At 40.1% G+C, this 27,066-nt stretch overlaps 2 protein-coding genes across 3 annotated transcripts; one reads left to right on the top strand and one right to left on the bottom strand.

Annotated features, from left to right (window-relative positions):
- The first annotated feature begins 3,093 nt into the window (after positions 1 to 3,093).
- si:dkey-1h24.6 (T-cell-specific surface glycoprotein CD28) lies at positions 3,094 to 10,773 on the top strand. Its single transcript, XM_010893116.3, has 4 exons — positions 3,094 to 3,417; positions 4,909 to 5,238; positions 9,307 to 9,425; positions 10,394 to 10,773. Exons 1-4 carry the CDS (start codon positions 3,333 to 3,335, stop codon positions 10,514 to 10,516), a joined length of 657 nt encoding a protein of 218 aa, XP_010891418.1. The 5' UTR covers positions 3,094 to 3,332; the 3' UTR covers positions 10,517 to 10,773.
- A 2,939-nt stretch (positions 10,774 to 13,712) lies between these two features.
- On the bottom strand, positions 13,713 to 27,037 carry fastkd2 (FAST kinase domains 2). 2 transcript variants are annotated; one of them, XM_010893117.3, is made up of 12 exons: positions 26,933 to 27,037; positions 25,871 to 26,576; positions 25,582 to 25,685; positions 25,348 to 25,456; positions 24,843 to 24,966; positions 24,388 to 24,527; positions 21,565 to 21,737; positions 18,903 to 19,066; positions 18,432 to 18,659; positions 16,583 to 16,637; positions 16,234 to 16,348; positions 13,713 to 15,993 (listed from the first exon to the last, which is right to left on the bottom strand). In XM_010893117.3, the coding sequence occupies exons 2-12, from the start codon at positions 26,513 to 26,515 to the stop codon at positions 15,862 to 15,864; spliced, it is 1,989 nt and encodes a 662-aa protein (XP_010891419.1). In that variant the 5' UTR covers positions 26,516 to 26,576; positions 26,933 to 27,037; the 3' UTR covers positions 13,713 to 15,861. The 2 variants fall into 2 exon arrangements, with proteins under 2 accessions (XP_010891419.1, XP_010891421.1); XM_010893119.3 differs by lacking the exon at positions 26,933 to 27,037 and adding an exon at positions 26,730 to 26,883.
- Positions 27,038 to 27,066: the final 29 nt, after the last annotated feature.

Below are 27,066 nucleotides of genomic sequence, written 5' to 3'. Positions count from 1 at the left end.
AAGGTTGTTTCTCTTTAACAGGTGACTTAAATCACACAACTCATTTAGAATACTCTATTTAAACACAATCAGATTCAATTGGAAAGTTCAATTCACACTATGTGGTTTGATAAACTGGCTTTTGTATTCACAGAAATACACTCCCCTTTCTTCAGTCTGACTAAATACTGACATTTCTTTTTCCATTTCACATGCATTTTTAGAAAGAAGCAAACATTGGCTGGGATGAACTACCAAACTGGTTCAGTATTTGTTTTATGAAAAATATAGGGTAGACAGAAGTTCTGAGACTATTTAACTCAACCCAATACACATTTGCACAGTCACATTGATAGTAGAATATAGAAACATTTTGAATAATCTGTATGGGACATACGCACGTGTAGGCATATAGCTGCAGTGTGATTTGAATATCAATGAATCCAATCTACAGCCCAATCAATATAATGTATGTAAGATGTGAATTGTCTGTGGATAACGGCGTTCTTGAACACTAGGTCAGCATGAATAACAGGACATTTTTATAAAGACAGCAATCTCAACGAGGTGCATGGCTATTGCATTTGGCACATTACATTTTACGTGGTTTTGATCAAATCAGAGTAGACCTATTAGTTAACAACACTGTCTGACACAGCAGACAGTCACAAGACCACAGATCTTCATAACGCTGTTGTCGAATTTTATATCTCTGTGGCCCAACATTCTATGCAAAACAGGTTTCACTTAGAAACATTTGCAGTTTTGTTCACAACCAAGGAATGGCCTACTTATTAGTGATCAGTTACTAATGAGAAGACAATTCCTTCTTTGCGAACGTAGCTACAACATTTGTATGTTTTGGATTAGGAACTGCTTGTTTAAGGTCCTGCCACAACATCTTACAGTGGATATAAAAAGTCTACACACCCCTGTTAAAATGCCAGGTTCTTTTAATGTAAAAGAATGAGACAAAGATTAATCATGTCAGAACATTTTTCACCTTTAATGTGACCTATAATGTGAACAATTCAATTGAAAAACAAACTGAAATCTTTGAGGGGGAAAAATAAAAAATAAGAAACTCACAATAACCTGGAAGTGTGCACACCCTTAAACTAATACTTTGTTAAAGCACCTTTTGATTTTATTACAGCACTCAGTCGTTTTGGATAGGAGTCTTATTAGAATGGCACATCTTGATGTAGCAATATTTGCCCACACTATTTGCTCCAAATCTGACAGATTGCGAGGACATCTCCTGTGTACAGCCCTCTTCAGATCACCCCACAGATGTTCAATTGGATTCAGGTCTGGGCTCTGGCTGGGCCATTCCAAAACATTAATCTTCTTTTGGTGAAGCCATGCTTTTGTGGATTTGGATGTGTGCTTTGGGTAGTTGTCGGGCTGAAAGGTGAACTTCCTCTTCATCTTCATAACGGACGCCTAAAGGTTTTCTGACAAAATTGCCTGGTATTTGGAACTGTTCTTAATTCCCTCCACCTTGAATAAGGCCCCAGATCCAGCTGAAGAAAAACAGCCCCAAAGCATGATGCTGCCACCACCATGCTTCACTGGGGGTATGGTGTTCTTTGGGTGATGTGGAGTATTGTTTTTGCGCCAAACATACCTTTTGGAATTATGGCCAAAAAGTTCATCCTTGGTTTCATCAGACCATAACACATTTTCCCACATGCTTTTGGGGGACTTGATGTTTGTTTTTGCAAACTTCAGCTGGGCTTGGATATTTTTCTTTGTAAGAAAAGGCTTCCGTCTTGCCACCCTATGCCATAGCCCATTCATGTGAATAATACAGGAAATTGTTGTCACATGTAGCACACAGACAGTACCTGCCAGAAATTCCTGCAATTCCTTGTTGCTGTAGGCCTCTTGGAAGCCTCCCTGATCAGTTTTCTTCTCATCTTTTCATACATTTTGGAGGGAAGTCCAGTTCTTGGTAATGTCTCTGTTGTGCCATATTTTCTCCACTCGATGATGACTGTCTTCACTGTGTTCCATGGTATATCTAATGCTTTACAAAATTATTTTGTACCCTTCTCCTGACTGATATCTTTCAACAATGTGATCACTCTGATGCAACTTAGAAAATGACAGGAAAGTCCTACTAGAACAGCTGAAATGTATCTGTGATTAATCAGAGTAACTTTAAATGATGGCAGGTGTGTAAATACTTCTATTTGAATGTGATTGGTTAATTTTGAAGACAGCCAGTTATAAGAAGGTGTGCACACTTATGCAACCAGGTTATTGTAAGGTTTTTATTTTAAATATTTCCCCATCGAAGATTTCAGTTTGTTTTTCAATTGAATTGTTCACGTTATAGGTCACATTAAAAGTGGAAAATTTTTGTTGGTCTGGCCACTCAATAGGATTTTAAATGTTTCTTTTCAGCTATTAAGATTTATACTTTCTTGTGTTTTTTTGGGATGCTGTCTCCCCCATGATATAAATGTTCTTTAGATTTAGCTCATGGGTGGATCGCCTGAAAATCTTATTTAGAATTCTCTGATTTTCTCTGAATTTATGGTTCCTTTAATAACAGCAATTCGTACAGGTCTTTATGCAGCAAAGCATTCCCAAAACATTATTTATATTCATTGTTATTTACCAAGTTGATTGAGAACCATTTCTAATTTTCAATGACAACCTGCTAAAGGGATGAGGGATTCAATGGCTAGACAATACACAGCATCATAAATAATGAACACAAACACTTTACAAAGGAATAGACAAATAAACCTCACACTACCACTATCACAATAGATTTTTGTGTTCTGTACTGTGGAATGCCGAGTTTTGTTTTCGCCAGACATAATAGGACCCCTGTTATCCAAATAGCTGCACTAACAATAAGAAAATAATTTTTCGTGGAGATTTGAAGAGTCTTGACAGATGCATCCAGGACTGAGATAGGTATGGGTAAAGGTAGGGGTTAAAGTAATGCAACAGAAGGTTCCTTAAAAAAAGCTTTTCACAAATTTAAAGGTCATCAAATGTCAAAGACCGGGAGAGGGCGGAAACTTCCTGTAAAGCCGAGGGTGTAGTTGTTCTATCCTCAGGTTGTTGCTTTGTCTGCAGTCAGTGGCCCTGTTTGATGTGCAGCAGAGAGAGTTTGTAACAATCAAAGAGGGAACAGATGACAACAGATGAGACACAGGAAAGTCTCCTCTAAGATACATGCTGTCAGTGTGTGAGACAAGACACTGTTCTGGGATGTCTATTTAGGGCAGAGGCTACTTTTGTTTGGCAGACCGTGTATCGTCACATTTCAACTGATTTGTGTGCAGGTTACTAGGGAAACTTCAGTTTCGCTACGAAACTAAACTTTGAAAATGAACATTTGCTGGATACTCACGATCCTCCTCTCCCTCTGTTTCTCCAGTACTGCCAACGTGATTAGCTACAATATCTTTGATGGTAAGCTCCAGAGTCTGTTTAACAGAGTACAATGTTACGAACATTTCTAGTAGATAATAGATGTGCTGTGTATAACAGATACATTTCTGTCTGGAATTGTATTGGCTCCATTAATTCCATTTCTATTTGCAACATTTAGTATGTTTCTCCATATATTTAATGTTATTGAATACACCCTTGGTCTTTTTATCTATTCTGAATACTGTTGTCAGTGTTAACCAACTTAACCAGGCACACTAAGCGCCTCTACAACATTTGAATAACTGTGTTGCAAAATCAAAGTGCAGATTAATTATTAACCAACAATTAAATTGTTGCATGTCTTTATCAAGTGAGGGTGGTAGCTGATCTGGCTAAGAAACCTTCAAGACATTATTCAAACTGCATTACTGATTCTCTGTTAAATATTTAGATATAGTATAATGTATAAACTAGAGCTTATTTATGAATTAAATAAGCAGGACTGAATACACTGAATTTGTTGTTTTTTCATTTTGAATGGAAATGATACAATTTGAGAATTGGGGAAATAAAAACTTGCATGCAGAAGATGTCAGGGATGATAGAGAGTGACTCACGTTTTCTATTCCATATGACTTCAGAGAATACCTTTCTACACCCTTTCTGAAAACCCAGGTTATGTTTCAGAGATAAACGTGCCAAAGAGTTATTTTGGAACATGTTCATTATATGTGGGTTAAAATACTGTGAAATGACGAATACAAATAATCGAAACTTAAGGGGGAAAAAGTCAAAACTCACTAGGGCTAGGTAAAAGACAGTTTATTGTAGGATTCATCCTCAGCTATTTCCTGTTTGTGATGTTTTTCTCTCTTTGTGAGGACTGTAATGTAGGGGAAAGTGAGGACATTCAGCCAGTCCTCTTACAAAATAAGTTTCTCTAGACTTGGAGTATTGGGGTTTAGATTTGCGGTTGAGACTAAATGGTTATCGTAAAGTTATGGTTTAGGTTTTGTTGTAGATTTAGGGAAATTAGTTGTTTTAGTTCAAAGAAAAATGAAGAGTATGTGTGTATGCTGGATCAAAAGATTTTTAGATCAGAAAAAAACTCTCAGATAAAAAAGGTGCACGCTTGCTCACCACTAAAAAGATTTGGCCTTGCAGATGCATCAGAATCACATTGCCAATACAGCCTAAAATTACCCGTCTGCAAGCAAGTGGAGCTTGGTTTGCAAAAGTTCTGAAAGACCACTATGGATTTACTGTCCCAGCATGGTTTTCATTGGCTTTTTTCAGGTCTGCACTTGTCAATGTTAAATTATGCCAAATAGGTTGGCTTCATCTCAATATGTTTGGCAGGACAGTTTCACAAGGAGTAATTAAAAATAAAATTGAACCAAAAGGAGGATATCATTCAATTCTCACTAATCTGTGTAAACTGAGTGATTTCCTCAAAGAAAGGATGTATTAACACAGTCTCCTTCTCTTTTACAACAAACAACTGACCGGATCTTAAATTCTCCTCACCAGACCTCCATGTTGTCCAGGTTCGTGTCAACGGCACAACGCCGGTTTGCTGCCCCAAACTGAAAGGCAAGAACGGCGAGGAGAGGTTATACACCCTCCTTTTGGGAGGTTCAGAGATTAGAAACCACTCCTATGACATCGGCAGTAACTACAGTGAGACCGTCAAGGAGGGGCTGAGGATACAAGTGAACAAAATGGAGTACACCTTCAAATTTGTTCTTTCTGGAATAACAACACAGCAAGCCGGTGTCTACACCTGCAAGGTGCAAAACACATACCCTCCCCCCGTGGAGGATGTAAAAGAAATGTGTCAGACTCTGGTCCTGGTCCAAGGTATGTGCATCTTCAAGAAACGCGCCTATGGAAACACAAGTACAACAAACACCCCCAAAGAATATATTATGTCATTATTATGTGAAATCAACATTTGACTTGCTAGAATCAATCTTTTGTCAGGATCCTATCAGTTCTTCATTGAAATTGCAGGATCTATAAATTATTTAAGGGGAAAATGGAAACTGATACACTACCAGTGAAAAGTTTTTGAACACCCCTGTTTTTTTATTTATTAGTGGAAGTCAATTAAGGCTTGAAAATTGATGCTAGCCATTCCTGCAGGTGTCCCAAATGTTGTTGATTACTTACAAACACTCTATCTGTATTAAAGCAGTGTTGGAACAGTCTTATTATACCCTCTTAAGAATTATTTGGACAGTATTGTTCTGTAATAAGTAGTACTATTGCAATCATATTGGCAAGAAAAAGGCAATTAACATAGGAAAACAGACAGAACCTTATAACCCTTAAAGTTTTAGGTCTTTCCTTTAGTGAATGTCTAAAGAAAGCCAAGGTGCCAGTGAGTACATTTTCCTACGTTATCAAAATGCACTTGGAAATTCTGACAGGAATAGGTGTGGCAGACCCAAAGCCACAACAGAATCAGAAGATACATTTCTGAGAGTCAGCAGCTTGCATGATAGGTGATTCAACAGCTTCAAGCACAAATTAACATTGGTCGAAGTAAGCAAGTCTGAGTTTTAACTGAAGAGAAGACTTTGAGCTGCAGGTTTGACATGTTAAGTGTCAATAAAAAAGCCATTGCTAAGCTGGCAAAATAAGAAGAGGCATGCCTGGGCCATGAAGCAGTGGACTACTGAAGACTAGAAATGTCAAATCTTTGATTCATCATGCAGGGTTTTTGTACACAGTCAAGTTGGTGAAAGGATGGTTCCTGCGTGACATCAACTGTTAAACGTGGAGGAGGAAGGGTGATGGTCTGGGTCTCTTTTGCTAGATCCATAGTCGGTGACTTCCACAGAGTGAGGGGCACCCTAAATCAAAACAGTTAACTAAGCATTTTGCAGAGCCAGGCAATAAGGTCTGGTGAATGTCTAGTTGGTCAGGGCTTCATCCTACAGCAAGATAATGACCCAAAACAAACATAATATGGCCAAATGTGGACACCCTTACTAAGTATTGAGTTCAGGTGTTGGCATTACAATGGGTTGTACTAAAGAGCTCAGTGATTTTAAACATGGCACTGTCATAGTATGCCACTTTTTCCACAAGTCAATTTGTGAATTTTCTGCCTTACTAGATCTGTCCCAGTCAACGATAAGTGCTATAATTGGGAAGTGGAAGTGTATAGGAGCAATAACAGTGCAGCCACAATGGTAGATCAACTCACAGAGAAGGGCCGATGAGTGCTGGAGAGCGTAGCACGTTAAAATCACCTATCATCAATCAATCAATCAAATGTATTTATAAAGCCCTTTTTACAACAGCAGTTGTCACAAACTGCTTTTACAAAAACACTTGCATCACTCACCACAGAGTTCCAAACTGCCTCAGGAAGCAACATCAACACAAGAACTGTGCGTTGGGAGCTTCAAGAAATGGGTGTCCATGGCGAAGCATGAAACAAATCTTGTTTCAGCATGACTGTGCCCCTGTGCACAAAGCAGGGTCCATAAAGACTTCACCAAGGTTGGTGTGGAAGAACTTGAGTGGCCTGCACAGACCATATTAGTGCCCATGGTTTTGGAATGGGATTTCCAATAAGCTCATATTGGTGTGATGGTCGGGTGGCCACATTATTTTGGCCGTATCGTGTACCTCCAGGTAATGTCAGAACAACCTAAGAAGAAAGGAACAAGACGGCAGGCTTCAAATCATGGAATGGCCAGCAGTGTCCAGACTTAAATCCCACTGATCAGTTTTAGGATGAACTGGGCAGAAGGGTGAAAGCAAAGCATCCTACAAGCACAACACCTTTCTGGGAATTTACATTACATTTTGTTCTACAAAGTGATTCTATGATTTCCGTATCCAGTATTCCTGTGTTCCAAACCACTGCCTGTCGACCGAACCAACTCTCCTGCTCATCTTCTGTCTATACCTCTGCCGTTTAATCTTGTGTACCGAACCCCTGCTGGTTTATACTACCTGATCTTTGCCTGTTGATTCAGGTGAATTAAAAACCCTGACCAGTTTCCTGCCTTCTGTGTCTGCAGTTGGATCTACTTCTGAGTTATTTTACTGTGTGTTCTGTTAGTTTTCAATAAAAACTGGAAAAAGGTTCTAAAACTTTTGGCTCCTCTAAGGACCTTTTGATTAAGAACACCGACCAATGAACAACGCCAAAGGGTTATTCAAAAGGTTCCTTTAGGAACCATTAAGAATGGCTTCTCTGAGACCTTTTAAGGGTACACTGTTTCAATTCAAGAAAACCTAAAAGCACAGCCCCCTTTTCTCTGGCAGAAATTAAGGGATAGCACTCAAAATTCTCAAGAAATACAACCTAAAATCACTTAGTTTAAAATGGTTAATGTTCTACAACCGTTTCCAAAACAGTTTGGACGCTGCATGAAATGCAAATAAAAACCATGTAATCCCTATATTTAATAGAAAATAGTACAAAGACAACATATCAAATGTTTATCAATTTTGTTTTTGGAAAAATACATGCCCATTTTGAATTTGATGCTAGAAACAGGTTTCAAAAAAGTTCGGACAGGGGCATGTTTACCACTGGGTTGCATCATCTCTTCGTTTAACAATACTCTGCAAGCGTTTGGGAACTGAGAAGACCAATTGCTGATGTTTTGAAAGTGAAACATATTCCCATTCTTGCTTGATATAGGATTTCAGCTGCTTAACAGCTTAAGGTCTCCTTAGTCATATTTTTTGTTTCATAATGTGCCAAATGTTTTCAATGGGTGACAGGTCTGGACTGCAGGCAGGCCAGTTTAGCACCCGGACTCTTTAACTATGGAGCCATGCTGTTGTAATACATGCAGAATGTGGTTTGGCCTTGTCTTGCTGAAATAAGCAAAGCCTTCCCTGAAAAATGCATTGTCTGGATAGCAGCATATAGCTCTGGAAGAAATTAAGAGACCATTGCACCTTTTTCTTTCCTTTCCAAAAAAGTTGAAAAGGAAAGTTTTGAGTGAGGAACAGAAGCTTTCAATTTGCAGTGGTCTCTTAGGAACAGAAGGGTTCAAATTAAGAGACCACTGCAAATTGAAGGCTTCTGTTCCTCACTTAAAACTTTCCTTTTCGACTTTTTTGGAAAGGAAAGAAAAAGGTGCAATGGTCTCGTAATTCTTTTTTTTTAGTTTTTTTTGTTTCAACATTTGATGTTTTCTTTTTACTATTTTCTACTGAATATAGGGTTCATCCTAGCGCTGGAGTACAAGGATTGAGATACCGGGGTGGACAGTACACTTGGAGGGTCGTTAGAGAATTGTAACAATCAGTTTTTTTTTATTCTATTGCATTTTTATATTTATTCTTTCATTATAAAGCACACTGAATTGATTCTATGAATTGCGCTATATAAATAAATTAGCTTGCTTGCTTAAATTATTTGCACATCATTGCTTTCTGTTTTTACATTGTATGCAGCATCTAAACTTTTTGGGAAACAGGGTTGTAAAATGCTTCAGCTCATTTTGATATCTTCTGAACAGTAATCAATCATTAAATGTTGTCAATAAAATGTTGATATCAAAACATTTTATCATGTTAATTCATAAAAAGCTGTACTACACTTCTTTTGTTCAAGCCCAAAACATTACATTTTTAAGAATGTTGACAAACCCATTGGAGTTCCTGTAAATGTGAATATCCCTAGTTTAAAATAATTAAATTCTCATTTTACTTAGGGGTCCAATTCTATTCTATGGTCTATCCATATCTATCGTAATTTGTTGGTTATGTAGAACTAGATATGTTCGTTTTCTAGACCTCTTTCAACATCAAAAAACAACTTTCAATGAAAAAGCTCAATTAACTCAGGAGTAATCTTAATCAGCTTCCTGAAAACTGCTCCATAAACTTCAATACTCACATCTCTCTCTTTCATCTCACTCTTTCTCCACTCTCGGGTTTACTGGTCAGATTATCAGGGTCCGGCAGGATGTGAAGGGCATGGTGATGTAGGTTGGATCTGGAAGCCGTTGTTCTGGATCAACCTTGTCTATGGCCTGGCAGTCACTATCATCGCCTTAGCGTGTTGCGTGAGTGATATGTTTTTTCCTTTACTCAGAGTTGACTTCACATCTATTAGATTTTGACTTCTCTGTGATAGAAAATGTAATATTGCAAGCATAGGCACGCATTTATTGCACTATTTGACTATTTAGTCAAATAATGCAGTCCAATTTTGAAAACATACAGTAAGGTTAAACATGAAGCGGACAAAAAAGTACTTGTCAAACTTCAGCAAAAGATGCATCAATAAAAATTAGTCAAGTTAAATAAACATGCAAAATAGGGCCTACTACTTATAAATGTATAGACAAAGGTTTGTATAAAAAGTAAACAAGTATACACTAAGCATGTAACTACTTATAATACACACCACACTGCATGATTTTCTTGTTTTTACATTTTCATTTTACGGACAGCCAGGTGCACTCTGAACCATTTTTTAATGAGCCAGTCAGATGACGGAGTAGGGTTGATGATGCATTATCTTAATAAGGATGAATTGGACCACATTGTTGTGTTGCCTAAGCATTCAAAATTAAACTGACATTTTGCTGTCAGAGAGAAGTATGCATTTTCTTTACTGAATTAAGTTATCAAATGTTAGTGTTTGATATATATTTGTAAATATAAATAGGAGAAAAATACTTCTGCACATCAAATACTTCAAATAAATTACTTCACACCACTAGATACACGGAAACAGTTCTATGAAGATATACTGAACTGACATATAAACACAACATGTTAAGTGTTGGCCCATTGTTTTAAGAGCTGACATTTCTGTTTTCTATACACAAAGCATATTTCTCTCATGGGGAATCCATAGATTAGGACCTAATTAATACATTTTAATTGACTGATTTTGTTATATGAACTGTAACTCAGTAAAATCTTGGAAATTGTTGCATGTTAAATTTGTTTTCTGGTTCTGTATATAATTAAAACAGCATACATCTCAACCTACCTATTCATTATGTGTGTTTGTGATCTTCAGGTCAGACTGAGGAAAGGGGAGGGTACCCAAAGTGACTACATGAACACCAGGCCCAGAGCTCCACCCAGGGTGCTCAAGAAGAACCAGGGGGTCCAGCATCCAGTCCGAATGGGACGCTACTGAACACAATTCTCAGAGCCCAGTCCTTCTCAGACTATAGCAGAACTGAAAATGAAATGGCCCCTCGAGAGCTGCCTGGAGAAACAGAGCAAGTGCTTTCTGTAAATACAAAAGCCATTGTGTCAAATGATATGGCCTACATCGAATTGTAAATCCGATTGTGTGTAAATTGAGTATTCTGAGTTCAGATTAAAGATATACAACCCCATTTCCAAAAAAGTTGGGACACTGTGAGGAATTGAAATAGAAACAATGGAAAGATGTGCAAATCATTTAAACCCTATATTCAATTGAAAATAGTCATAAAGACAACATATCAAATGAAATAAATTATATTGTTCCTTGAAAAATATATGCCCACTTTGAATTTGATGCCAGCAACACGTTGCCAAAAAAAGCTGGGACAGGGCTGAAGTTGTGTAATACAAAAAAGAACATGGTGGAGCATCTCACAACTAATTAGGTCAATTGGCAACATGTCAGTAACATGATTGGGTATAAAAAAGGGCCTTTCAGAAGTAAAGATGGGGAGTGGTTAAAAAGACTGGGCAAATAGTGCAAAGAGTTTGGGGATCTCATTATCTACAGTAGATAAAATCATTAAAACCATACATAAACAACATCCAGAAACTCCAGCATGTTCTCTGGGCCAGAGCTCATTGTTGATGGATTGAGGTGAAGTGGAAAACTGTCCTGCGGCCTGAAGAAAAATACATTTAGAATATTTTTGGGAATAATGGACGCAGTGTCCTCTGGGCTAAAGAGGACCCTTCTGGCTTGTTATCAGCAGAGTGCAATAGCCAGCATCTGTGATGGTATGGGGGTGCATTAGTGCACATGGCATGGGTGAAGGCATCACAAATACTGAAATGTATATACAGGTTTCGGAGCAACATACGCTGCCATCCAAACAACATCTTTTTCAGGGAAGGCCTTGCTTATTTCAGCAAGACAATGCCAAACCACATTCTGCACTTATTACAACAGTGTGGCTCTGTAGTTAGAGTCCAGACCTGTCCTCAATTGAAAACATTCGGAACATTATGAAATGAAACATATGACAAAGGAGACCACAAACTGTTGAGCAACTGTAATCCTATATCAAGCAAGAATGGGAAAACCTTTCACTTTTAAAACTACAGCAATTGGTCTCCTCAGTTCCCAAACGCTTACAGAGTATTGTTAAAAAAAAAAGAGGTGATGCAACCCAGTGGTAAACATGCCCCTGTCCCAAATTCATTGAAACATGTTGCTGGCATCCAATTAAAAATTAGCATATATTTTTCCATAAACAGTTTCTCAGTTCCAACATTGCGTATGTTGTCTTTGTATGATTGTCTATTCAATTTAGGGATTAAATGATTTGCACATCATTGCATTGTTTTTATTTACATTAAACACCCCATCCAAACTTTTTTGGAAATGGGGTTGTACATGTAAAATGGGAACGACATTCACAGTGAATGGTTAACCCCATTCAAATGTCCAAGCTCCTCCAAACCACAACGTTCTTGACAGTATTCTAACCTAGCCCAAAAGTGGCCTCCCTCTGACTCTGACCCATCACCACCAAACCCAATCAAAATTAGTTCAGGTGTACATCAAGTCATTTGGGGAGGGGGGATGCACTACTGTGTTTCAATAGGTTAAAAGCAGATGTCCTTTTTCTCTTTTAAACCACTGATTGGATTGCAGGGTGGAATGTTCCAGATTCAAGGAGATTTCTGATGGATTATCATGTAACTGTTGTTCCCATTTTAAATGCTGGTGTTTTATTATTGTTCCAAAAAGTACTGAGAAATGTGCATGTTTTGATTGTCCTCAAGCAAACTGCAGGGAACTGTCACACGCACACGTACAGTGGGGAGGACAAGTATTTGATACACTGCCGATTTTGCAGGTTTTCCTATTTACAAAGCATGTAGAGGTCTGTAATTTTTATCATAGGTACACTTCAACTGTGAGATACGGAATCTAAACAGATTCACATTGTATGATTTTTAAATAATTAATTGGCATTTTATATGACATAAGTATTTGATCAGCTACCAACCAGTAAGAAATCCGGCTCTCACAGAGCTGTTAGTTTTTCTTTATGAAGCCCCCCTTTTCTCCACTCATTACCTGTATTAACTGCACCGGTTTGAACTTGCTAACTGTATAAACCTGTCCACACACTCAATCAAACAGACTCCAACCTTTCCACAATGGCCAAGACCAGAGAGTTGTGTAAGGACATCAGAGATAAAATTGTAGACCTGCAAAAGGCTGGGATGGGCTACAGAACAATAGGCAAGCAGCTTGGTGAGAAGGCAACAACTGGTGCAATTATTAGAAAATGGAAGAAGTTCAAGATGACGGTCAATCTCCCTCAGTCTGGGGCTCCATGCAAGATCTTACCTTGTGGGGCATCAATGATCATGAGGAAGGTGAGGGATCAGCCCAAAACTATATGGCAGGACCTGGTCAATGACCTGAAGAGAGCTGGGACCACAGTCTCAAAAAAAACATTAATAACACTACACCGTCAAGGATTAAAATCCTGCAGCGCACGCAAGGTCCCCCTGCTCAAGCCAGCGCATGTCCAGGCCCGTCTGAAGTTCGTCAATGACCATCTGGATGATCCAGAGGAGGAATGGGAGAAGGTCATGTGGTCTGATCAGACAAAAATAGAGCTTTTTGGTCTAAACTCCACTTGCAACCTCCTTCCCTCAGTAAGAGCATTGAAGATGGGTCATGGCTGGGTCTTCCAACAAACCGAAACACACAGCCAGGGCAACTAAGGAATGGCTCCATAAGAAGCATCTCAAGGTCCTGGAGTGGCCTAGTCAGTCTCCAGATCTGAATCAAATAGAAAATCTTTGGAGGGAGCTGAAAGTCTGTATTGCCCAGCGACAGACCCGAAACCTGTAGGATCTGGAGAAGGTCTGTATGGAGTAGTGGGCCAAAATCCCTGCTGCAGTGTGTGCAAACCTGGACAAGAACTACAGGAAATGTATGATCTCTTATTGCAAACAAAGGTTTCTGTACCAAATATTAAGTTCTGGTTTTCTGATGTATCAAATACTTATGTCATGCAATAAAATGCAAATTAATTACTTAAATATCATACAATGTGATTTTCTGGATTTTTGTCACTCACAGTTGAAGAGTACCTATGATAAAAATTACAGACTTCTACATGCTTTGTAAGTGGGGAAAACCTGCAAAATCGGCAGTGTATCAAACACTTGTTCTCCCCACTGTACATACACTAATGGGCTCCGTGTATAGCTACAGGGACACCCTCAGTGAAACACTGTGGGTGTGTGATGTAACTAAAGGAAGACCCTCTCTGTGATGAGTGGGTCTCTCAGGAAGTGGTGGTTTTCTGAATATAGGGGACTAGATCACACTTTCACTCACACACTCACAGAGATGGTGATGTATACGGATCAGAACAAGGGACAGTCCTACATTGACAGTCGCACTCTTGAATTACAAATCCCTGCTTGTGCTTTTAGTTACCTGACATGCAGTGGCTATAGAAAGTCTACATCCACTTTTTCACGTTTTGTTGCGTCAGAGCCTTGGTTTCATGCATTAAAATTAGGATAAATTTTTGCACTTATCCACACAATCATTCTTCACGCTGGAGGGGATTTTTATTCACTGTGGAATAAAATATATTTTTTAAACTGACATATAATAATTTGATAAGACTCCACACCACTGAGTTAATACATGTTGGAATCACCTTTTGCAGTAATTGTGTGAATGCAACTGTTCTAGCTCTGTTATGTTTATTGGAACGCAACAATGGACAGCAGTCATACCAAAACTTTTATGTTGGATTTAGGTCCATCCATCCCATTTATGTAAAACCATCTACACATAACTCCAGTAAATTCTCTTTGATATTTCTGGAAAAATCTTATGAAGCAGGTACTTCAAATCAAGCATTCCCACGTTACAACCTTAGTGTATTGTTTTGCGATCGTGTTTTCAGAATTTGTTGAAACCTTGAGGTAACAATGTGACTCAGCCGTGAGGAAATGGTTGAATAAAAAAAATTGCTGCAATGACTTCAAACAAAAACACCTAGCATGGTTTCCTGCCTACCGTTCCCGTGGAGACTTGCGTTCTGTGTCACTGTGCACTTTAGTATGCAAAATGAGAGGAACCGCACCTTGATGTTGCACACCTTGCAGTTTCTAGTAAGCTGGGGAAAACGCACTGAACTAGTGTGCTGCCAACTGTGAGGGCTGTACCGGTTTCATTTCAAAATGAAATAGTGATTGCATCCCAAATCACACTCTTTTCTCAGAGCACTTCTTTTGATAGGGTTGTCCAAATGATATAGAAGATAGGGTGTGATTTCGGAGGCCTCCTAGGTACCAAACATTTGTCAGCATGTCAGCATAAAGAACAATGAGCTACTTAAATGTCAGTTAAATGTTAGCTGTCACTGATGAATAATGACGGCTCTATGACAAGCATTGTAACAGCTTCAATAAATGAAAGATTTCTCATTAAAAAAATTGCATATTGAGAGTGTGTTTTCCATTCCATTTTATTTTTAGCATAGGTTAGTCACGATTAAAGGCAAGTTTAAATTTTCCGGCCTTTATCCAAAATAAGCCCAATGCACTTGAGATCTGTGAGGAGTTATCAAGGGAAACAGGCTTTCTGATAAACTCTTGAAGTTTTAATAATATTGCTAAGCCAAATTGTCTCTAATCTCTAGGCGCACAGGGTCCTGGTGTCCGTGCTGAACTGGGCCATGTTATTGTGTGCAAGGCATCATCACACTAGCATAGTTGTCAGGTAATCTGTTTTGGTTACTTCACTTGACCTGGATTTCAAACCTTTTGTAGGACCATGAATAAGACAAAACATGAATAACTATTTTCTGAGGAACCTTCTGACATAAAAAGGGCAAAAATCATCTGAAAAGCTTCAAATAGGGTTTAAATCCAAGTCATACCATACAAGGACTTTAGTTCCTTCCGATAAATCCATGTGATGAAGAACAGAGAGGGGTTTAAACAACTGAAGAACAGCCCATGAAGATTTGGTCCGCAGATAACTGGATTTAAGTTACATGAATAAATGCTGAAGTGCATATATTCCATCAGATTCCCTCAGAAATATGTGAAGCAAAGACAAAAATGGGAGTTTGTTCCCATTGAATTTCTAGGAAAATGTTGAGACATTACGCTGTGAACTGAAAAGTCCAGACAACTTCAGAAACCAAGACTTTGTGTGGTCAACGTCAGCAGTTCCAGTGCAACGAATGACAGGACAAGACTGTAAACCAGACCGAATGGAGTCCAGGCTGTGACCACAGAACAAGATTCTTAACAGAATTAACTGTCACATTTCACTCCTTCTGTCTCCAATTTAACATCCGCAATTCTCTCCAATTCTGGAAAGACCTGTGATCTGACAAACTCATTTCTCTCCTCTTCTGACAGATTGTCCAGCTCCTGTTTGGAAAACTGAGGAATAGAAGGATTGGGTTCTTAATCAAAAATGGGTTCTTACAATTTCTTCTCAAATTGACAAAAGTTAATATTCATACATTGGAATGATAACATGGCTCACATTTGAACTAATCAAAGTAGGATTATATTTTCTGGTCTACAAATTTTTGTACATAGGACAAAAAAGGACAAGAATTATATGTGAAAGAGCTTGAAAGAAATGTCTCAACTGCAACTGTGGGGTATAGGACTCACCACAACAGGGATATATCCAAGAACCTTCAGGTGACGAATCTTGACCGCTAAGTTGCCCCGGGGACGGGAGGTGCCGTAACAAAATGAGGAAGCGGGTGCGCAGAACACAGCAATTCTACAGTAAAGGGGAAAATAACCAGCCTTAAAATATATTCTCAAGCCTAGCTCAGACTAACTCTATTGTATATTCCCATACATCTACCAATATATCATCATCATTTAATTCCTTTGAATCCAACAGACCCTGTTTGAAATTGTATTTATTTTTCTTTCATATATTTGAGTTGTGGATTGAAGAGCAGAGGATCTGAGGTACTCAAGGAAAGAAGTGATATTCAGGTTTAGTTACCTTTGCCTGTGCTCAGGTAAAGAAGCTTCTCCATCAGACATAGTCAGCACACCATCTGGAATACAAATGAAAGAATCAGAGGTGGGGGACTGACTCGAGTCACAATTTTCAGGACTTGTGACTTGCTTGATTAAAGTATGAAAATGACTTGACTTGACTTTGACTTGAGAACAAGGTACTTGAGACTTGACTTGAAGTGGAAGACTCGACAATGACTTGAACTTATAATAAACAAACAGCAATACAATTATTTTATATGTTGTGACATCAGCACCACTAATCAGCGTATGTGCCTTTAACGCCGCACAATTTAAACCGCGCCAAACATGGCAGACAGTAAAGTTAGTCGAGCTCCACAAATTGTATCGTTTGGATACAAGGACTTTGAACTGGACCGTGTGAATAAAAAAAGATTTGCCCGATGCAAAATATGCAACAACGTCAAATTTCATTCGTCATTTTAAGAACCACAAGGAAAGGTAAGAAAGTAATCTCTTTATATTCAGTTTCACTAAGATCTATAATGATTAAGTAATGAATTAATCTTTTGTTTGTCATAATTTGGCCTTGGTTTCATTTTTTTTATTTTTTCTTGTTAGAAATGTGACCATTATCATTACAGAATACGTCTGGTAAATAGATGTAAGGGAATTTGACTATAACTGTGGCATAGCCTGAATTTTAATGTTGATGGGCATCTTAAAATGAGCGGGCATGTATATTATTACACTTAGGCCATAATGTCTGTATTAAATGTGCGCATTTTAAAGTGTTTGTGGACTGCGTGTGGAAACTAAAAAGCATTGTGCTTACACCATAACAGTTAACTTTACTGCATGAAAGGCTAACATGGAGGCGCCGATGTGATTACTAGCACCTAAACATTTCGAAGAGGTTTATTTTTTTTACTCATACAGACAAGAATCATTACAGCGTAATTACATATTAGGCAGTTTTTCAGTCACAATAATTAGTTTATAAGGTTGTTATTATTAGCCCTTATTACATGTATTGGCTGAATTCCAGTGCAGAATGCGTGTTATTTCTTCAGACCGTTGCCATGAAAAACAGCGCGTTGCTATGGACGCAGCAGGATTCTAACCAGAGACGGAACTGACTATTTTCTTTAGAGGAAGCAATACAATCGTTTTTAAATCAATAAATTCCTTTTGAAATCAATATTTTGTGTCAAATTATTGATTTATTTGGTAGGTAGCCATGTAATAAGCGGGATAAGGTATAGCGAGGCGGTTGTTATAGCGAATACAACCCCTTCAGGCTGATTCAAGATCCCTCCGCTTCGTCCCCCCAAAAAATGTTACAGCGGAGGAGAAAAATATTTGATTTTGAAATCGAGCTTCGCACCGAGCGCACGTCAGAAACAGAGGACAGTGTGTGTGTGTTCATCTCTTTAGTACTGTGACTTGACTTGAAACTTATAAGGACTCGACTTGACTTGCTTAGGGTGAACCCTTGACTTGACTTGACTTGCTTGATTTATCTGAACTGTTACTTGAGACTTGACTCGAGACTTGATGGTTAAGACTTGAGACTTGCTTGGACTTGACCATGTGTGACTTGTCCCCATCTCTGGAAAGAATGACTAAAATAATCAGGTCTTGCCTAATTTGTTTAAACACTGAAGCATATACATACTGTGGCCCCTTTTGTGCTGCCCACCTGTGCATGTCTTAAACAGTTTGCAGAAGACTTTACTATTCTTTACTATTATTTTTGAGAAACCTTGCGATGACAAATTCACATAAAGTACATTAAACGCATCCATACTCTTGTGGTCATTTAAACAACACAAAATTGCAGGCCTGTCTAATAACAGGGTCCTCTTTACCTATGAAGTAGAGGTCTTGGACCACCACAGCCTCCTCTAGCAACCAGCCCTGGGTAATGCTCTGCAGGATCAGAGAGAACCCCGGGTTAACCACGAGGTCGCTGGGTGCAGATGAGCCCAGAGCTTCGGATGGGATGGTCAAAGGATTAGGGCGTGAAGCTTGGTCCAACCTCAGACACAGGGCCACCACCTGCAGCTTCTTCTCCATCCCCTTCTGCAGCCGTCCACCTGGGAAGACAGAGAGCCAGGGTTCAGGGGCAATCCACTAGGCTTGTTAGTAACTGGATCCCCTTGCATTCTAATTATCTGGCCGGAAATGTTGCCCTTTAGCTTGCCTCATCCAATCACTTCACTTCCTAAAGGGGGGTCTAAGAGGTAGGGGCTGGCAGTTGGATTTGCACATTTTTAATATAATAATAATAAACAAAAACTATTACATGTATTTTTACTTATAGATCAACATATAGTGACCTTGAACGGCGATCTGATCCAGGGTGTCCTGCTCCAGAAGCTGCTCCAGCGGGGCTTGGGGGAAGTAGTTGAGCAGACACAGGTAATAGACAACCTTAAGCAGGTTGAAGGCATCCATTTTGGGAAGGTAGGACTCCACCACTTGGGTCATACTTTCCAAAAACCTATGGCCAATAAGAAACCAGACAGTCAAGCAAACTATATAACACTCATTTTAGCAGATAGTTGTAACACGTTTAACATGACTCACAGACAAATGAGTGGGGGAACATACCTAACGGAGAGGCTTCCATACAGGCGTATTGTATGTCAACATTCAGCCATTAACATGCTATCATTCTCTGTGGCATGAGGGGGTCACTGAATGGCTTGAGGAGTATGAAAACGATGCGGCTCAAATGCTATGGCCTTCGTAGTCACCAGATCTCAATTGGAGATGTTGAATCTCCTGCTGAATGTTCGCACTGAAGCTGTTCTGGCAGCTAATTGCCCAACACCTTACTGAGACAGTGTTGTTCTTTCCTTTCATTTGTTACCACTCTGTAGGTGGCTGACTTGAGATTACAAATTGTACGGTTAAAAGTGGTTTATTCTAGCCTGGAGCTTTCTTAAACTTATCTACTGTCACCCCTTGAGATACTTGCTTTGTTAAGTTTCCAACAACCAGTTTCACTTGTGTCTGTTTCGACTGTATAGTAATTCCAGACTTTACTGTGGTTACTGGCGAGTGCACCAGGCATAGCCTGCATGTTTCTGTTGTGCCCATCATCTAAACCTGACGTGTTTACGGCACATTGTTAGGACAAGCTTTTTCATGGCGTCGCTCATTAGAGGCTGGTTGTCGCCAATAACCGATGCCGTATTTTAAGCCAGTATCTGGCAAACATTTAATGCCAGTAGTGGATCGGGACATGCCTAGCATTGACCGTGAGGACAGTTACAAAACAGCTTGAATATATACAGTATCTCACAAAAGTAAGTACACACCTCACATTTATTTCTTTTAATGTGACCACACTGAAGAAATTACACTTTGCTACAATGTAAAGTTGTGAGGGTACAGCATGTATAACACTGTAAATTTGCTGACCCCTCAAAATAACTAAACATACAGCCATTAATGTCTAAACCGCTGGCAACATAAGTGAGTACACCCCCAAATGAAAGTGTCCAAATTGGGCCTCACACTCCCTCATACTGGTCACTGGAAGTTCAACACGACACCTCATAGCAAAGGACTCTCCGAGGATCTGAAAAAAAGAATTGTTGCTCTACATAAAGATGGCCTAGGCTACAAGAAGATTGCCAAGACCCTGAAACTGAGCTGAAGCATGGTGGCCAAGACCATACAGCGGTTTAACAGGACAGGTTCCACTCAGAACAGGCCTCGCCATGGTCGACCAAAGAAGTTGAGTGCACATACTCAGCGTCTTATCCAGAGGTTGTCTTTGGGAAATAGACGTATGAGTGCTGCCAGCATTGCTGCAGAGGTTGAAGGGGTGGGGGGTCAGCATGTCAGTGCTCAGACCATACTCTGCACACTGCATCAAATTGGTCTGCATGGCTGTTTTCCCAGAAGGAAGCTTCTTCTATAGATGATGCACAAGAAACCCTCTAAACAGTTTGCTGAAGACCAGCAGACTAAGGACATGGATTACTGGAACCATGTCCTGTGATCTGATGAGACCAAGATAAACGTATTTGGTTCAGATGGTGTCAAGCGTGTGTGACGGCAACAGGGTGAGGAGTACAAAGACAAGTGTGTCTTGCCTACAGTCAAGCATGGTGGTGGGAGTGTCATGGTCTGGGGCTGCATGAGTGCTGCCGGCCCTGGGGAGATACAGTTCATTGAGGGAACCATGAATGCCAACATGTACGGTGACATACTGAAACAGAGCATGATCCCCTCCCTTCGGAGACTGGGCCAGAGGGCAGTATTCCAACATGATAACGACCCCAAACACACCTCCAAGACGACCACTGCCTTGCCAAAGAAGCTGAGGGTATAGGTTATGGACTGGCCAAGCATGTCTCCAGACCTAAACCCCATTGAGCGACTGTGGGGCACCCTCAAACGGAAGGTGGAGGAGTGCAAGGATTCCACCAGCTCTGTGATGTCGTCATGGAGGAGTGGAAGAGGACTCCAGTGGCAAACTGTGAAGCTCTGGTGAACTCCAAGCCCAAGAGGGTTAAGGCAGTGCTGGTGGCCACAGAAAATATTGACATTTGGGCCCAATTTGGACATTTTCATTTAGGGGTGTACTCACTTATGTTGCCAGCGGTTTAGAAATGAATGGCAGTGTGTGGAGTTACTTTGAGGGGACAGCAAATGTACACTTATACAAGCTGTACTCTCACTACTTTACATTGTAGCAAAGTGTCATTTATTCAGTGTTGTCACGTTAAAAAATAGAATCAAATATTAGCAAAAATGTGAGGGGTGTCACTTTTGTGAGATACTGTAGTTAAAATACATTTACAATACCTCACTAGGAGTTCCAATAAAATATGAACATAGTCCTTGAGGTAAACATTTTTCACTCTATAAGCAATAGGACAAGAGAAAGTCAGACCTTTCTACTAAACTACTTGTACATCCACCAATGCAACCCTGTAAGAACAGTGAAAAAGGCCACCTGCCTTTTCAAGGTCTCTCACTTACAGAACTCTGTTTCCCTGGAGGTCGTGGTTGATGGAAGAGTAGATCTTCAGGACGCTAAGGACATCTTTGAACCCCAGGGCTTTTGCATCTCCAACCAGTCTTTCTGCAAAGGCATCCAACATCGCCGTGGGACAGAACGCCAGATCCTCAAAGGCAGACAAGAGAAGTATCACCTAGAAATGCCAAAACTAGTTAGAAACCCAGCAATTTTTGTATTATAAATTAGGCTCCTACTAGGGATGAATAAGACTATATGTGTCTTATGAATAACAACAGACTGGATTCACATCTTTTTTACACCCCTCTCTGAAAAAGAACACACATGAGAATGAGGGAGGTGTTTAGGTGGCCATGATGACAATGGGGACAGCGTGATCACTTTCAAACCCAAAATACAGAATCAAACCCATGACCCTTCAACACCCCTGGAGAATTGGGATTAGAGTGTCAGACCTGAGGGAATTGTGCCCCCTGCAGGCCATCAAGGACCAGTTCCAGGAGCATTAGTTCTGGACACCCACCAGGCAGCAGTGGGGTGCAGAATGCTATGCTCACACTACTGATGGTATTCTGAGTCTTTTCAGAGAACTGGATCTTGTGGTTCCCAAACGGCTCTTCATTCGAAATGCTTAAAAGTTACCCCTACACTGTGAAAAAGTGTTATAGCCCAAAGCTAGACTACAATTGTCAGTTTTAAACGCACGTTTCTGAAATTTGTGTGGAATCCAAAGATGCACTTGCCCACTATTTATTGTTCCTACAGTACAGATACATTACACAATTATTTATTAAATATTGTGTATCTGCAAATAAATATACTTTCAGTTACAAAAGTAAGCAAATCATGGAGCCACATGAACAGCTCTTTTTAGAAAAGCTATTCTGTTCTTAATGTTAACCATAAAAGCTGTAGTAGAGATCCTACTAAATTGCCTACTAGTTCAAGGGAAATGGAAGGCAACCTTGTTCCTGATAATGTTGGAATATACAAATTTGTTGAATTTTGTAAATCATGAATTAACATCCTGATTGGAATCAAAGCAGTAGTCCCACTTTGCCTAAATCTCAGTATGTTCACCAGTGCACTTTATATTTAGGAAATGCATTGTTACCTTACAAGCCCTTTATTTCAGAAACACTATCAAACCGTCAATGGTTGACTCGAGGCCTGAGCATCTTAGAACAGGCCTTAGTTGAGATACATCAACCACACACCACAACCTCTTGTGCCTTATTGCTTAAAGGGCAATTCCAACGCTTGTCTTCGCTACTCCACAACAACGTCTTTGGAGCCCTAGTAATCCAAATTAATTGGAATTTTTCAAATGGACGACAAACTCTGGGAGAAAATAGACTTTTGTCAAACCGGGAACTAATTTGTTCAAATTACGAGATTCTGAAAACTTTCATTGTGCTTTGAGGCAGGAAGTCAAGTACAGAGGTACGTTGTAATATACAATCACTGTTACGTGGCTGTTTAGTTGGTTAGTAAGTAACTTATCCAATAAATGTTTTTCTCAAAATAACAATGCCTGGTGGTTGTTTCGTGGGGTCTGTGGCAACCTATCGTCAGGAATGCAAAATGGAAAAAGGATGATATAGTCATTCGCCAGAGCGGAATATTGAACTGCAAGCGGTTGTTGGCTGCTTTAGAAACCCCAAACATTATGGAACGCTGTTTGGGTCTTTGCGTGTCAAATTTTTGGTTCTCATAAAAGCAAAAAAAACATAAAAACAACATGATCTTATCATTTCCGTGACACTCCTAATTCATAATATGGTTTTCGTTGTTGGTCATATTTGGACCCAATTCATGTTAATAACACACAATTAGGAGTAGGATATAGTAAGTTGTTATAACAATGTTAGTTTGCTTCAGACAGCAGGGCTAGTAGGTTAGCTTTCTAGTTCATTATATATCTATACAAATATTTTCATGTTTAAGTGTTTCAATTGAACAAATGAATAAGTCACATGAAGCAAAATCATTGTTAAGAAAATAAAGAATTAGAGTTGTGTGTCATTCTTTTAAGAATAGTTCTTAAACTATTTGATGTGTCAAATACTGTCATTTAACACATCAAAGTGTTATTTAACACGTTAATTTCGACACTCAAAGACCCAAATGCGTTCCATACTTTGAGACGCGGCAGACAAAGACCCAAACAAGAGTCCATAAAATACAACCTGGACTCACTGCCAGAAAAGCAGCGTAATGTCCATTTGTGTAGTCAGCATTTCACACCAGAGGATTAGGAAAGTGATATGGGTATTGATTTATCAACACAACAAAGAGTTTTGAAACCACAAGCTATTGAATCCACAAGCTATTGATATTCCAATGCAGGCTCCAAAAAGAACTGCGGACAAAGAGCAATTTTCTGCCCCAACCACAAGAGAAACAACGTTATGGGAAGGTCGTTTTAACTAGGTTAGCTTATGTAAAATATGTCACAATGCTTAATTATTAATTAACTAGCCAAGTTCACACTATTTATGCCTAAAATGTGGCATGTTATTAAAATGTTCCAAACAGCTATCTAATATTCAAGTCAAAAACAACATTAGCTTTGAGAACAGGAACTCAAACTCACGCCATCCAAATCTTTGTTGTCGTTTTTTTTTAGTATGTGTGATTATCCCCAAACACATCACTAAGTGTACATTTGGAAACTTGCTGTACCTAGCTTATTTACAAAACAGTTTTCACAGTCTGACATGTTGGAAACATGATCTGCAAGACAGTTTTGAGGTGTTTTGGGGGGTCTAGAGCTGTCCATTAAATATAGCATGACACAAAACAGGGTTGTAAGTATGAGTGACCTGTCTATTGTTCCACATAGCAATGCTGGAGCCCACATAGTCCGAGACGGCAGTGAACAGGTCAAGGTCTCTGTACTGCAGCTCCTTGCAGGCCCTCAGCACATTCAACAGGCGGTTGAAGGGGATTCCGTGGACCTGTGCTACGACACGGGAGGGAGAACAGGAAGCCACATAAATAGTAACATTCACTAACACGTACACTCTCATTCTAACACATTTTTAAATCATGAGAGACTGTGACATGAGACTGTCCACTGTGTTTGCACCATGAGTTCAGACAGATGAAACGACGCTTACCAACTAACTTCATTATAAACTGAACACAATGCAGTGTACAGCCATAACATATTTTATACTTTGCTTATCCCTACAGTCGAATTTCAAAGCCATAGGGTACCCTAAACCCAATGTCTTTTTCCTAGCCAGTCAAGTCTGCCATTTAGCATCTCTCTCACCTGCTATGTTTTTGCTGCAGACATCCAACAATGGCTTGGAGCATAATCCCATGGAGGCCAGCGTAGTTACCATATACTGGGAGTTGGGTAGTGTGAACTGGCCCACCAACGACAGGGCTTTTCTCTGGAAGGAGGGGGTGGGAGTAAAACCATAATGTTCTCAGTGGTCAGGAGCCCATAGTCACAGATTCTTAGAGAGAGCACTGATCTACATTCAGTGTAGCACAGTGAAAGACCTGATCCCAGAACAGCATTAAGATTAAAGTCTCAGACACATGCAGTTTGCCACAAGTCTCACCAGATACATTTTTTGAGGGGCCATATTTAATCGTTTTATTAGACAGCACAGAGGTGAAAGATGACATTGTTTTTTTTGCAGAAAGAACACAGTGCCAGATTTGAACCTATACTGCAGCAGTCCATGGGCACCAGAGGCAGCAGTGTAGTCTGCTGGACCTACCTGGGCCACAACAACCTTTAAACGGTTCAAAGGATAAGCCCTCACCTCCATCTTCTTCTTCAGGTCCACTGAGGCATCCTGGCCCACGTGGCGCATCATGGTCTGCAGGACCATGACGCTCCTAATGCGCGGTAGCTTGGCCTCGATTATCAGCCTAGAAACAGCGGAGATGTTACCCAATCAACCGTTGCCCAGGAAATAAGACAAACAGCCTTTTTCCCCGCGGTCAGTTTCACGTGACCCAAAAAATACATTAAAAAAGAGGCCACGTGCACCCACCTGACCCCGTCCTTCAGCGCATCGCCATTGGGACTGCTCTCCATGTGTTGCAGACAGGTAATCAGCACCGACAGAGATTTCTCATCCAACTCATTGAGGTTCTCCTGCAGGGAGAAAGAACAACGTTAGCCACCAACCTCGAAGAACTTCCTCCCAGTGTCACACGGTTAAAACGTGTCTGCATGCCAGTCCTGCCAGAGAACTCTAATGTGAAGGGGTTCAGAATGAACAGCATATGCGATGAGCTCACGTCACTCCGGCAAAGTGACTGGCACAACTGAAAAGTTACCTGGCAGACCCGGAGGAGAGTCTGGACCACGCGGCTGCGCTGTGGTACGCCCAGCTTGACAATGGCCAGCAGGCTATGGGTCAAGTCCTCGGGGCGCAAGCGCCGAGCGTTCTTCATGGTCTTCTGCAGGAGGTCCTCGAAGCCTGGATGCTCAAACATGAGGCGTAGCTCATCCTGAAGATGGTTGTCCGACATCTTCTTGGAGGTGACCCAGCAGCGCGAGAGGCAGTTGCTCACCCGCCGGTCCGTGGACGTGGAGCGTCCCGCCAGGTCTAGAACTTCCAAGGGGGACCTGCACTCATTCAGGTGCTCATAGAAAGGCATATTCTTGATGGGCTTGTCTGAGAAAATCTCACCTTGCGAAGACCTGGTTTCAGGTCTTCGCATGGTGTTGCCTTGCTTACTTTTAACCACATCTTGCACATACGTTTTTCCTTGACAGTAAAACCTCACAGCGCATACAGGTGCTCCAGCTAACGGCCTATGACTTTCTCCTGTTCTACAGATACGAGACGATCTCCAGGAAAAGCTGTCTTTCACCAAAGCACTGCTGGTCATCTGGGGGCCAGTATGTTGCCAGGGTGATTGACGGATGAATATCCTTAGGGCCCACCTGAGCACTTCCTCTGCTGTACGGCCATTCATTGTGATAGCTGCTCAAACGCAGCTGAGGTAGTGGTTCAAAAAGTTACATTTAAGTTTTCACCTGAAAGCATAGAAGATGGAACAGGGTGTAATATAGGTTACACTGACATCACTCACTGCACGTTGTACATATATATACTTGCGTTTAAACACGTTTACCCACTAACGTGATTTTAAAAGATAAAATACAGACAGTATGACAATCTTTATTTACCATTGTAGACATTAGTCCGTCACAAGGTCAGCAAGCTGGTTACTGATCCTCGGGATACTGGCTAACACATTCTGATATATTCAGAGTCTAGATTACTTGCTAAATGGTAAGAGTTAGCGAACCTACTACAGTTAGCATACATATCGATGTCTTAATAAATCTAAAAATATATATCTGCATGAGAGAAATAATAGCTACCTTACCTTTTGCATGATATCCAGCCCACACTGGTTCATACACGCTCCTTGTGTGCAGCCATGTTTGGTCCTCCGTTGTCGGTTACAAAACGTTCCAGCATGTTTGTAATATTTGTATTCTTTTGACTGTTCTTTGAAAG

Source organism: Esox lucius, chromosome 22, assembly GCF_011004845.1.
Source record: "Esox lucius isolate fEsoLuc1 chromosome 22, fEsoLuc1.pri, whole genome shotgun sequence".
NCBI classification, from domain to species: Eukaryota; Metazoa; Chordata; class Actinopteri; order Esociformes; family Esocidae; genus Esox; species Esox lucius.
This window is presented reverse-complemented; position numbering and strand designations above follow the sequence as displayed.